The 13,324-nt window shown below is 29.8% G+C and overlaps 2 protein-coding genes across 11 annotated transcripts in view; one reads left to right on the top strand and one right to left on the bottom strand.

Annotated features, from left to right (window-relative positions):
- Nucleotides 1-4,138, top strand: part of LOC132940957 (trithorax group protein osa-like) — a 35,540-nt gene extending 31,402 nt beyond the window's left edge. For all 4 annotated transcript variants that reach the window (XM_061008771.1, XM_061008773.1, XM_061008772.1 and 1 more), the window contains 2 exons: nucleotides 988-2,439; nucleotides 2,711-4,138. In XM_061008771.1, the coding sequence (XP_060864754.1) occupies nucleotides 988-2,439; nucleotides 2,711-3,109 (1,851 nt within the window). In that variant the 3' untranslated portion in view covers nucleotides 3,110-4,138. The remainder of the gene's footprint in view (nucleotides 1-987; nucleotides 2,440-2,710) is intronic.
- Nucleotides 4,139-4,274: 136 nt separating this feature from the next.
- LOC132940963 (peroxiredoxin-4-like) lies at nucleotides 4,275-13,182 on the bottom strand. Of its 7 annotated transcripts, none has more exons than XM_061008782.1 (7): nucleotides 12,771-13,182; nucleotides 9,273-9,314; nucleotides 8,567-9,188; nucleotides 6,903-7,010; nucleotides 6,721-6,838; nucleotides 4,722-4,961; nucleotides 4,275-4,650 (listed from the first exon to the last, which is right to left on the bottom strand). In XM_061008782.1, the coding sequence occupies exons 2-7, from the start codon at nucleotides 9,309-9,311 to the stop codon at nucleotides 4,476-4,478; spliced, it is 1,302 nt and encodes a 433-aa protein (XP_060864765.1). In that variant the 5' UTR covers nucleotides 9,312-9,314; nucleotides 12,771-13,182; the 3' UTR covers nucleotides 4,275-4,475. The 7 variants fall into 7 exon arrangements, with proteins under 7 accessions (XP_060864765.1, XP_060864766.1, XP_060864770.1 ...); XM_061008783.1 differs by having other exon boundaries at nucleotides 9,273-9,311; XM_061008787.1 differs by lacking the exons at nucleotides 8,567-9,188; nucleotides 9,273-9,314 and adding an exon at nucleotides 7,828-8,279.
- Between the last annotated feature and the right edge of the window lie 142 nt (nucleotides 13,183-13,324).

Below are 13,324 nucleotides of genomic sequence, written 5' to 3'. Positions count from 1 at the left end.
TTTTAAACTGAGGCGAGGACCGTTTTCTTTGTCACCTATCTTTATGCAGATCAGTAATAAAATTAACTTATTTTACCTTAAAACCCTAATCTTTAAAAATAAAAGAATTTTGTTTTTACCTTCCTATTTGTTATATTGTTTTATTTTCATTATTTAACTGCTGACAATTATGTTATATAAAAATAAGTTATAAGATTCTTTTATTTGCGCTCCTTATAATATTTTTAATTTTTCATATTTATTTATCACTTCAGAGGATGCTTTAGAGTGATTCGATCTATTATGAAACTTGATGGTATGAATATTATGTGGGTTTTATACGGTTGTTCAATTTTTTTGCAAGTTGTGCCTATATAATATAGCGTAAATTAAAAATTCTCATAACTCACTTAAAAACTGAATTATTGTAAAAAAACCCACACACAAACACAGATAATGTTTTTACCATCAAGTTTCATTATAGGTCGATTCACTCAAATTTTTAAACTAACAGAGCTAAACGTGATCTGCTGAGCGTAAATTTTCTATGTTACACACTTGTAAGACGGAGACCACAAATAACTATGTAGCGTCTTTTTAATGAACATGTGTTTCTTTATCTTGTTTAGAGATTAAGATAATAATAATCTAAGTAATTATATCTCCTGAGAGACTATATTACTTAGATCATATAATATCGTTGGTTCTGTATCCCAATAATTTAAAACGCGTATTAACAAAAAGTCTGAGTTATACCAAAAAACATCACACGCCCGAAGAGAAATGTAGCTTATTTATCGATTTGAATTTATATATATATAAATAAATAAATCAGCGACCAAACAGTTAAATATGCAACGATTAACTAACCTCTAATACAGTGAGTCATTGCTTATGTGTGAGTCAAATTGTTTACACGGGTGAGATGTGCATGGCTCTATCTATAGTTTATGATCTAAACTATTTTATATACTTAAATAATGAATATTTTTTTTTATATATTTATAGCCTGGAATGCCAGGGCAACCAATATTCCAAGGCAGTAGCTTAATGAAGCGAGAAGTTATTTTCCCTCCTGATAGTATAGAAGCTGTAACACCAATCCTTTACAAACGACGTCGAATGATGCGACATGATGTTGCACCCGTGGATGCATGGCGATTGATGATGTCTTTACGTTCAGGTCTTTTAGCTGAGTCTACTTGGGCCTTGGATGTGCTCAATATATTATTGTTTGATGATGTGTCTATACCCTTTTTTGGACTAACACACATGCCTGGATTATTAGATGTACTCTTAGAACATTTTCGGCAGTCATTAGTTGATATGCTAGAAACAGATATCAAATCGTATTGTTGGTATGAAAAGTCTAAAGTGATAGAAGATATACCAGATGTTGGTGCTGTAGATAATGTAAATCCAAATGAAAAAGCATATTTCCCTGATCCTACCTTCCCTAATCAACGACCAATTAAGAGTTCCGCAATTATTGATGGATCTAAAGAATTATTTATAAAAAATGGCAAGAGATCATGGGATGTGATTGATAATTATGACATGGGATATAACATTGCTGAAACAGATACAAGTTTCCTTGTGCCTTGTTTTCGTTCAGAGTTTGGTCTTGTGCCATTTGTCAAACTATTAAAGAGTGAAAAACCTAAAGCAGAAATATTAGATGATAAGGCATGTATAAAAAAAGAATTAGATGATAAGGAGTTAGTACAAAACAGTATTGACAATATTGTAAATATAAAAAATATTAATGTGCGTGATCCAATGGGTGTACTGAAGCGTAAGAGCATAACAGACTACGAAGATGAAAGTTATTCTAAAGATGAGTCAAGCTTGTCATTAATTAGCGAAAGCCAAGATTCCATCGGTAAACGGTGTGTGTGCATATCGAACATCTTACGAAATCTTTCATTTGTTCCTGGTAATGAATTAGAGTTTGCAAAAAGTGGCCCATTTCTTGGTTTGGTTGGCAAACTGTTATTAACTCACCACGAACATCCGCTACGCTCATCTAAAACTAGGAATTATGATAAAGCTGACGATGACACGGAATCTTTATTCAATTGCACTACAACAACAGATGCCGATACAATTGAACCAGGCAATGACGCCAAGTGGTGGTGGGATTATTTAGACGTTGTCAGGGAAAACTTGCTAGTTTCTTTGGCCAACATTGCTGGTTACGTTGATTTGAGCACGTTCAATGAAGATATTTCTCGTCCTATTTTGGATGGTTTGCTACATTGGGCTATATGTCCAGCAGCTGCAGGCCAGGATCCGTTTCCTTCAGCACCGCTCTCACCTCAGCGATTAGCATTAGAATGTCTGTGCAAGTTGTGTGTTACCGATAATAATGTAGATCTGGTCATCGCTACTCCACCTTACTCAAGACTAGAAAAATTGGCCAATGTCCTCACCCGGTTATTATGCAGGACTGAAGAACAAGTAAGTCATGTTTGTAAAAATATATACTGCTCACTGGGTAATAGTTGACGGGTTATGCTAAATATATTTAATTGTTAGTTCCAAAAGGGTTTATTTATATCCTAGTTCTGTATCCCTTGGTTAGTTAATATATCTTTCTAAACAATTTTCAATTATTATCATTGAAGTAGAATGATATTTGCAACTACTAAATTATGCTATTTGTCTCTATGGGTCTTATCATAAGCAACCAAATTCATTTAAAACTAATTAGAATAATTCTATTTTCCAGGTACTCAGGGAATTTGCAGTAAATTTGTTACACTACTTAGCGGCTGCAGACAGTGGTATGGCACGTACGATAGCGCTTCAAAGCCCATGTGTTTCATTACTGGTAGCATTTATTGAACAGACTGAACAGAATGCTCTGAGTGTGGTTAACACTCATGGGCTGAATGCACTCCGCGATAATCCCGATTCAATGGGAACTAGCTTAGACATGTTGAGGAGAGCAGCGCGCATATTGTTGCTGTTATCTAGACATCCAGACAACAGACCTTTGTTCTTGCAACAAGAGCAGAGGTTACTGTCGTTAGTCATGAGCCAAATACTCGACCAGCAAGTGGCGGCTCTCATATCGCGAGTCCTATTCCAATGTTCCAGAAATACGCCGTCTCCTCTCGCCCAATAACGATACCAATGCAATTTTTATTCTTCCAGATTTATTCTTTTATTTAAAGTTGTATAACGGTTTTTTTTAACACTTACTGAAAATTAATTTTGTTTATGTTTATTTATTTATAATTGAATTGATTAAAATAGTTAACTATTTTACGCAAACAAATTTCGGGAATCTTTTGTTTTGAATCAGTTGGACAAAAACAAAAAAAACTAAGAAATTTAAATATTATATATATATAAAAATTAAAATCCTTAGACAAATCAAACAAAGAGACTGACCGTGTGATTGTTTTTAGAATTTTTTTCAAGCTAATCAATAATGTTAATTCCTTTATTATTGAGGTTTTGTTAATATTTATATTATAGCCTATAAATAGTTTACATTTTCCGCATTAAACATTGTGTATAGTGAACACTTTTCTTTTTTTTATGTATATAATGTCCCAAATAAATTTTTGTGGGGGTTATTATAAATTAGTCAAAACTGATACTTAAAAAATGTAACATTGATTTTTATTTATTTTTTTTTTAATATTTCAAAAAAATATTTTATACTTTGTATTGTACTGTATATAATAAAATGTGTCTATAGAAAATAATAATATTAATAATGATAATGTTGTAAGTGCGTTTATTTTTATTTATTTTTTAATTTATCTCAACCTGAAAATAATAATGTTAAATTGCCTCAAAATGAATTGTAAGTAGACTATATTAATTAATAATGTAATATAAAATATGTTATTTCAATAATAATAATAATTATTATTTTAATATATATGATATATATAATTTTTTTTTTACAAAAGAAACAAATTTTGTTTTACCTAGATTATGATATATTTATAAAAAAAAAATTAGTGTTTATTGGAACTGAATGGACACGTTGTAAATATTATCGCGCGTGAATATTATTGTCATGTACAGTTAAGTATTTTTCTTTTTGTACAAAATCGAAGACTACATAAAACAAGTCGTATATTTGTAGATGTCAGGCATGAATTAAGTGAAAAATAAATGGTTGACATTATTTAAAAAATGATTTTTTTTTTTAATGTACTTCAATATTTATTTATTAGATACATTGTTTCACAGCAGTTGTTTTGGCAACAGTTACTAACATGTAACTTAGAGGTTTTATTTGGAACAGTTTTGTTAAAAATAAATACAAGTTGTATAATATTCTCAAATGTATTGTGGATGTACATGTAATATGAATGTGACAATACAGGGTAATCATGAAGAATATAATTCATTATAAAGTTGTTAAGTTCACTAAATTTACTTTTATTCAGTAGTATAAATGAACTATAATAATAAAATAGATTTAAAATAGCTTAGCAGTAGTGATAATAATAATAAAAATAATAATACAATTATGATATAGTTGGTTCACCAGGCTTCCAATCAGCAGGGCATAATGTTTCTGTTTCATCGGTGTATTGAAAAGCTTCTAAAAGTCTTAATATTTCACTGATATTACGGCCTACAGGTAGATCATTAATTGTCACATGTCTCAAAATACCCCTCATATCTATTATATAATGAGCTCTGAAAATAAACATAAAATATAAATTAAAAATTCAAGATAATAATAAAGAGATATTAAGAAATCAAATCACCTGAGAGAATGGCCAAGTTCTGATAAATAACATCCATAACTTTTACTAATGACATGTGTTGGATCAGATAGTAGCGGCATTTTAGGTATGGCAATGCCTCCGTCAGAGCGCAATGTACGAGACCATGCTTGGTGGGAAAGATATGAATCCACAGAACATGCCACTACTTCAGTATTTAGTGCTCTAAATTCAGATACTCTATCACTTAATGCAATCAGCTCACTTGGACAAATACGGGAACTATAAACAATCAAAAAAGTCAATATATACATTATATATTAAAGGTAATATTATTATGTTAATTTTAGTGGAAATATAATTTTTTAACTTTTCCAAAATATAAAACTTGAAGAATTATTTGGTCATCATAAAATATATACTTTTTAGACCAAAAGATATATTTAGTCACTTAGTATGGCCAAGGATAAAGTATAATATTAAGAAGTAAAAAGTATTGAAATATTATTTGTATATATTCATATAAAAATATATATATTCGGTTACAATTGAAGTGAATCTATACACATAAATATAGATCATATTAATGTATAAACAATTTAGTATTGCCCGAATGCGAAGCCGTGTGCTCAATAAATTTAAAGTACGGTATTAGTTTGGGCATATTAAGAAAAAATTTAAAAAATACACGAGTTCTGAAAATGATGTTTATAAATTAAAAAATATTTGGTTACAACTGAAGTGAATTCATCAACATAAATGTAGATCACATAAAAGTATAAACAATTTAGTATTGCCCAAATGCGAAGCCGTGTGCTCAATAAATTTGAAGCACGGTATTAGTGTGGGCATATTATAAACAAGTTTAAATATAATACACGAGTTCTGAACTTGAACATTTATAAATTAAAAATTATTTGATTACAACTGAGGTGGATCTATAAAAATAAATGTAGATCACATAAAAGTATAAACAATTTAGTATTGCCCAAATGCGAAGCCGTGTGCTCAATAAATTTGAAGTACGGTATTAGTGTGGGCATATTAAGAAAATATTTGAATAATACACAAGTTCTGAAAATTATGTTTATAAATTAAAAAATATTTGGTTACAACTGAAGTGAATTCATCAACATAAATGTAGATCACATAAAAGTATAAACAATTTAGTATTGCCCAAATGCGAAGCCGTGTGCTCAATAAATTTGAAGTACGGTATTAGTGTGGGCATAATATAAACAAGTTTAAATATAATACACGAGTTCTGAACTTGAACATTTATAAATTAAAAATTATTTGATTACAACTGAGGTGGATCTATAAAAATAAATGTAGATCACATAAAAGTATAAACAATTTAGTATTGCCCAAATGCGAAGCCGTGTGCTCAATAAATTTGAAGTACGGTATTAGATTGGGCACAAGATTTAAAATTATTTGGTGAAATATTGTAATAATGGTATTAGAATTGGTGATTTAGCATTGTTATGATTATAAACCTTTATTTTTATTCATATTAAAATGTGTCATATTTCCCTATCCCCCAACAAAAGATAAATAAAAATAATAAAAAATAGTATTATTATGAAAACTTCACTGATACCCCAGTTTGACACATAAACATGGTATAAACCAACTGAAAATTTTAAGAAAAAATTTCTTATGATATTTTATTTACATTAAATCTTATGAATAATAATAGTATTCTTTAAATACAAACTTACTACAACTAGTATTTGTATTTCTTATTTTGTAACTTAAGTAACAGTAGGTAAAAAGGTACATAAGGAAATTGAGACATACAGATTTTTTACAAAGTTGCTATAAATAACAGGTGTTAACATAACACCCATTTGGTTAATTTAAAAAATAAACATTCAGCTCAAATTAATAATTAATTCATCCAAATACATTATTTTTCTTAAACTTTTGGTAAATTATCAAGCTGAGTAAATAACGAATAACTCAATAACATATAATATCATTCCACCAACCTATTTAACTTAAAACTAGTTAAATTGTAATATTGAATATAACTTACAAATCTTGAGGATAAAAAAATAGGACTAAATAACGTCCACTGTAGTCACTCAATTTTAACTCTGTCACATGACCATTAACAACAGCTGTGGCTTTCCAAAATGGAGCAGGTTTGGAAACTGAAATAAAAAATTACATCATTTCAGTTGTTAAACTTTGTTTTAGTTTCTAATTTAATTGTACCAATAGCTTTGCATTGGATTTCATCATGTTTTTGGTCCATTTTTTCATAATTAGATGTGCTATGATAGTCATTTGATTGAAGACCCACTTCATAATCATCATCATTGTCTAGTGAATAAAAAATTATAATTTAATAATGTTATTATTTGGCAAACAGATGTTTAAATAAAACAACCATTTATTAAAATCGGTCAGAGCTGCAATTTTTCGGTTATATATATGATTATATGTATATACTATTTATATATATAGACATATACATATAAATTTAAAAAAGAAATTTTTCTTAAAATTACTTCAAATATATTTATGCCACTTAAAAATATATGAATTAAACATGAATAATTTTATTTTATAGATTGTTCATAAGTTATAACAAATAGTTTATCAAGGTCACAAGTATTAACATAATAAATAATTGTTTTATAATATAAAAATAAATGTACACGGTAATAAAAGCTCTGACCAACTTTTTCAGGGCTTGTTGATTAAAACTGTCCTTCAAACATACGGTCTCAAACTAATCTTTGGATTTATTATTTACCTAATACACAAAATATATTTGCTATAAAATACAACATTAAACGCGTAAGCTCTGACCAATTATAAATAAATAGGTCAAAACACGTTTTTCCACAACTGAAGACCCAAAACTAACACTGATATAAAAAATTATAATTACTTAATAATAACAAAACAAAATCTAAATCGTTTAAATACAATGATTGATGATCTTCAATTGTTATTTTAAATTAATAGAAAATGTATGATAATAGAGTTTATAGCTTGAGGTATTTACTTCATAAAATTATTAATATATAACTATAATTATTAGATTATTTACTCATTATCAATGAAATTTTTAATTAAAAAATTAAAAGCTATAAACTCAAGGAGACATACAAAAAATACCCAATATTCAAACCTTTAATGCTCAAAGATTTCATTTGTAAGTCATCAGGCGAATCTTCATCATCATCATCATCTGTCTTAGGTTTTGATTTGCTTCTAACAATTGGACCTTCGTAAACTGTGCCCCCAGTTTTCATCACATGTTTTTTAGCCTGAGAATGATTTCGTAAGACTGTGATATCAGCAACTAGACTTTTGTCACAAGCTTCACATCGAGCTTTATAGCAGCTCTTTGGTTCTGGTGACAACCAGCCTTTGAATTCAGACAATTTTTCCCAGTCTGTACGATACTTTTGTAAGCCTCGTTTTCGTTTCATCATGTGAGCACGATTAGCGGCCGATTCTTGTTTTATTCGTAGTGGGGTCAAAACTTCTTCAATCGCTATGTCATCTTCATCAGCAGATTGTTTCTGTGCTTCAGCAATATCTGATTTGATCTCAGATTCAACCTGGATGTCCTGCTTTCTGAGGAATTTAATTAATTTAATTTTACATGACAAGTACTGCTATAATGTACAACACACATGCACTAAAACCTTATGTTAACACTTGGACCTTTGAACTTGAAAACCCTCTTTGGGAAGTTTTATTTAATTTAAACCTTTTAATTCAATAACCTATTTAAAATGTTGTTTATTCGCCCTAAATAATATTTAAATTTATTACTGTTCAACATTATAAATACCAAAATAAAACGCTTTTTTTTCTAATAAACTATAATTGCAGCTCTGACCTGGACACCTAAATTTTACCTTTATTTTTTTGTACATGATGTTCAGTAACCACAGACACCAAATTACCAGTCTCGTCGATTACATTTACTTCTTTTTGTATGTATTGAGTATTTGAGCTAGAAGCTTGTGGACCTTCATTGTCATCATCATCTTCGTTGGGTAATGATACCACAACATATTTGTCTCGTTGTGACTGTGCAGCCATTTCAGATGTAATTATTTCTTCAGTAGGATTTGTTTGATTCATATATAATGCTCTTGATCCAAGTGAAGATTTATCTTCCTTATTAGTCACTACAGCTATGCCGTAAGTTCCTTTTTTGTCAGTCACTACATTATACTCAATTGGTGGTATAGGATTGTCATCTGCATTAGGACAACGAGCACGCACCATACGTACATGAGCTTTACTTACACCATGAACCCGTAAAGATTTTAAATCAGCACGAAACATTCGTTCACATGCAATGCACCAAGCTTTTGTTACATCCCCATCAATTGGCCGCAACCAAGCATGAAATTCTGGAAACCGTTGCCATTCGGTTCGAAATACTTGAGTGGGCGGTGTAAATGTAAGATGAGGTTGTGACATTTGACCTCGGTTGTTTGAGCCTGTTGTTAAAATTGTATATTCTTCGTGCTGTTGATTGTTAGACATTGCGTAGAATCAAACAATATTATTTTAATATTAAAATGTATTTTGTTGTCTTTCTGCTTCTAATACCTTGAAATTCCCTAAGTGCTGCGGGTTACTGAATTTCATCTGCTGCAAAAAATAATAACATATAAACTAATTAAGTAGCCTATTACTTTATATTTCCCATAATAAATTAACTGATCAAAAAATAATAACTGAATCAAATTAACACGTGAAACCTTAATAATATAACTTAAATTTATAACTTACTACAGTAAAAAATATTGTTAAATGTCAACATGTCTCTATTTCCCAAGATAAAATATAACTATATAAATGGACAAAGAAACCTCAAACATGAAATTTCCGACAATTATTATAAAAATAAATAACAAATATTAAAATAATTTTAGAATCTGAGCAGAGCAATGAGAGTATTGGTTTTTCGTTTTTTTTTTCACACTTTTAATAGTAGACAAAATACTTTTATTTTCAACTTTAAAAGTAGCTTCTGGTAGAAAATCTAATCTTTTACAGTTGGTACTGTAAGGGTAAAAATTTCCCTGTACTTAAAACCTGTTTTTGACAAAAATGAATTTGTTATTTTGTTGAAACTAAAAACGATTAACCGTTGAGTTAAGAAATTTTCACTGAATATTTATATAGGTAACGTACTACTAGATATGAATTAAATTTCAAAATATTTTGGATCTTTTTATATTGATTATAGATTTATGTATGATACAATATTTATTTTAGTATAAAAAAGCTTTATAGTGTAATAAATAGGTACAAGGTTCATCATGAGTATTTCTTACTGAAACTCAAGAATCTAAAATATATAAAAGAATAATATTTAATTTCAAATTATGATGAAATTGGATATTTAAACAAAGAAAACAATTAGTTAACATTTTGTTATGATTTAACATATTTGAACTTGGAACTTGAAATTTGTATGTATACTATCGTAAAATCTTCCCTAACAGATACCTTCCAATAGCAGACGTTTTATCAGAAGCCAACTACAAACTTTATACAATCTGAATCCTCTGCATGGCAGACATTTTATCGAATGAGTATCCGGTTTATAGAGGTTTCACATGCAATAACATGGTCAAATTGTTATATTAGTTGTAAGCCTATTTATAGTTCATACCATTTAACATAATATAGTAAAATACACTACTTCAATAGGAACCTCTGCTCAGAATTGTTTCTTGTATACAATGAATTTAAATTTAACACATCCATTACAGAGGCCTATTCAAAAACTTCTAATGTACAGCAGTGTTAACATCATTTTTTAGACTGAACTAAACCAGTTCAGTAAACTTATTTGACACCAATGTCTAATATTATTTCTCAAATGAAAACATTTAAATAAAAAGAACACCAAAATCATGTTATTATTCAGAAACAATTTAAATTGTGATTAATTAGGTAGGTATTTAGGTAAAATAATGTTTTATTCTAAATAATTATCTGAAAAAATGTATTAAAGACAAGCATAGAAAAAAAATAATCGTATCTTTAAAATACAAAACTAAACAAAATAATCATTTTTATTAATAAAATAGAAAATAGAAAACGTAACATACTAAACAAAATATGTATAAATATTAAATCTCATTACACATACAATATTGAACCATTGAGCCTTCGACCTATTCTATTTATATGTTGTGCATAATTTACTTGCTCAATATATTTATGATAATTTAATATAATTAAGAAGGATCAAAATTGAAATAAACTTTTTTTGCTATAAAGCCAGTGAAGTTGAAGGGTCCTGACCCATCAATTACATGGAAAATATGATATTCTGAGTTATATCATTACGCACGTTGAAGGACAGTTTAGAATACACAATTTCCTATCAATAATCGAGTAGGATACTCTACCTGAAATTATTGTATACGTCTCAATATCATCTTGTTCAGCAGGAGAACCATTGATTTTTTCCATGTTTCTTTCATGTTTACGTGTAGCTAAATGTTTTTCAAGCTCACTTTTTCCAGCAACCAATACACAATGACAAACCTTGCATACAGCTTTATCTGGCAATTTATGAGGCATCAGCCAATCTTTGAACATGGTAAACTTCAACCAGTTTGGGTTGAATGACTTTTTGGTTAAACTCATTTTGCGGGACTCATCGTCTTCTGTACGCATACGCTTATATTTTGGTTCTTCGGTATACATAATTCTAAAATGGTTATTATAACCAAATGAGGAGAATGGGATTTTAATGTTGATAATTCAAAGAGGGTTTTCATAAGTTAAAAATGTCTACACTTAGTTTCTTAAAATATTATATTGGAAAATTCATATTAGTAGTATGACAAAGGAAATAAATTTATGAAAACACCTCTTGAGTAATGACATGTATAATAAAATAAATGATCTTGTTCTAATTTTAAAATATTTCTAAACATTGTAATACTGAAAATGCCTACAAATAACTACCAAAAATCAGTACCTATTAAATACCTATGTATTTGGTATATAAATAATGATATTGTACATTTCTAACAACTACGGCACCTACCTACTTAATTTATAAAATATATTAAATCAAAATTGTTCAAAATGTACTAAATTTAATTATTGTAGTCATATAAGTAAGTAGTCAGTTTTATAGTATAAAACAATAATTGACACCTTACCATCGTTTTGTGAAGTATAGCAGTTTCTCAAATACATATTTACAGAAAACAGAAATCAATTAAAATAATAATATTGTTGGACCAAAATTAATTGGTCTCAACAAAAGGACATTTCATACATAATATAAATTATAATACCCATACACACCAAAGCACATAGCATATGCATTGGATAGATAGAAAAAGTATATCAGATAAAACAATGTTTTTAATGGTTTCTATAGTAGGTATATATTTAGTTTCGATAAAAGATAAATTAAACTTACAAAATATAATATGCAATCAATAATCATTGGTTACCAACAATTGCACATGTACTAGGTACTTAAGATTTGTGTGGTTCACAAGAACCAAAACATAGTTTAGAAAAAAGTCAATTACAAACACAATAATGGAATAAGTTATATTCAATTTGAATAAAATATTTTGATAATGATTTCAATAACAAACATATAATAAAGCTATTAGTCTTGAATTAGAAATAGGTAGGCGAAAAAATAGTGCCAAATTAAAATATCAGATATAAAATGTAAAAAAATTATACATTAACTAAATTACGATGTAACAATTTTAAGTAGAGGTGCTATTTAGTATTACGAAGCACACACGTTGAACATGGCATTTTTACATTTTTTAGCACACACCGAAAACGGACGATTATCCAACCAAATGGAGGTCAACTCGGGATGGAGTTTTTGACAAGGATCTACCATCAAGAGCGTTTTCGACGCCGCGGCCAGCATGCCGTTTTCCCGCGCAAGCGGATCGTAGACCGCGGTGGAAATGCAAATGAAAAATTGAAAACCGTTTAACGGGCGTCACATCAACCACGGACCCGCCAAGCCCGCGGTCACCGTCAAACGCACAAACACACACAAATATTTAAACAAAATCAAATGACGAAAAAGACATTTACCCAGAGTCGTCGTCGTCGATTAATTCGACTTTGTTCGAAGACATCGCCGGATTAGACGCGCCGGTGGTGGTGCGTGCAGGACAGCTAACGTAAATGCGCGCTTTGTACTGTCGTCTTCGCGGTGGCGTCCGTCGTGGACGGTGTACCGTCGATGGAGTAACTGTCCCTGGTCCGTGTCTGTACCGTTTGTCGGGTACGATAAAAACGGTGAATGAAACGAATGTTTTGCTTGCACTGTAACTCGCAGTAGAGCCGGAAAAGGCTCACGAAAAAATGGCAGACGCGATATGTGACACACGCTCACGTATATATATATATTATATTAAGTTGTATTATAATATTATAATAAGATTAAAATATGATATTGTGCGTGTAGCGTGTTATTGTTTTTTTTTTTTCCTCCTTAACGTCTAGTCGCGTCTACTCGAAGCCGCCGGCAGAGCGTGTTGCGCGCGACCGCAACGTTGCCGTTCCGTCGGTGACGCGGTGGTTTATCACATTTATCGGTCGCACGGACGCATTAAATTACCCGGCAAGTTGTATGTGGTACAAAA

This window comes from Metopolophium dirhodum, chromosome 3, assembly GCF_019925205.1.
Source record: "Metopolophium dirhodum isolate CAU chromosome 3, ASM1992520v1, whole genome shotgun sequence".
Taxonomy (NCBI): Eukaryota; Metazoa; Arthropoda; class Insecta; order Hemiptera; family Aphididae; genus Metopolophium; species Metopolophium dirhodum.
The sequence above is the reverse complement of the archived record's forward strand: the minus strand, read 5'-3'. Positions and strand labels throughout refer to the sequence as shown.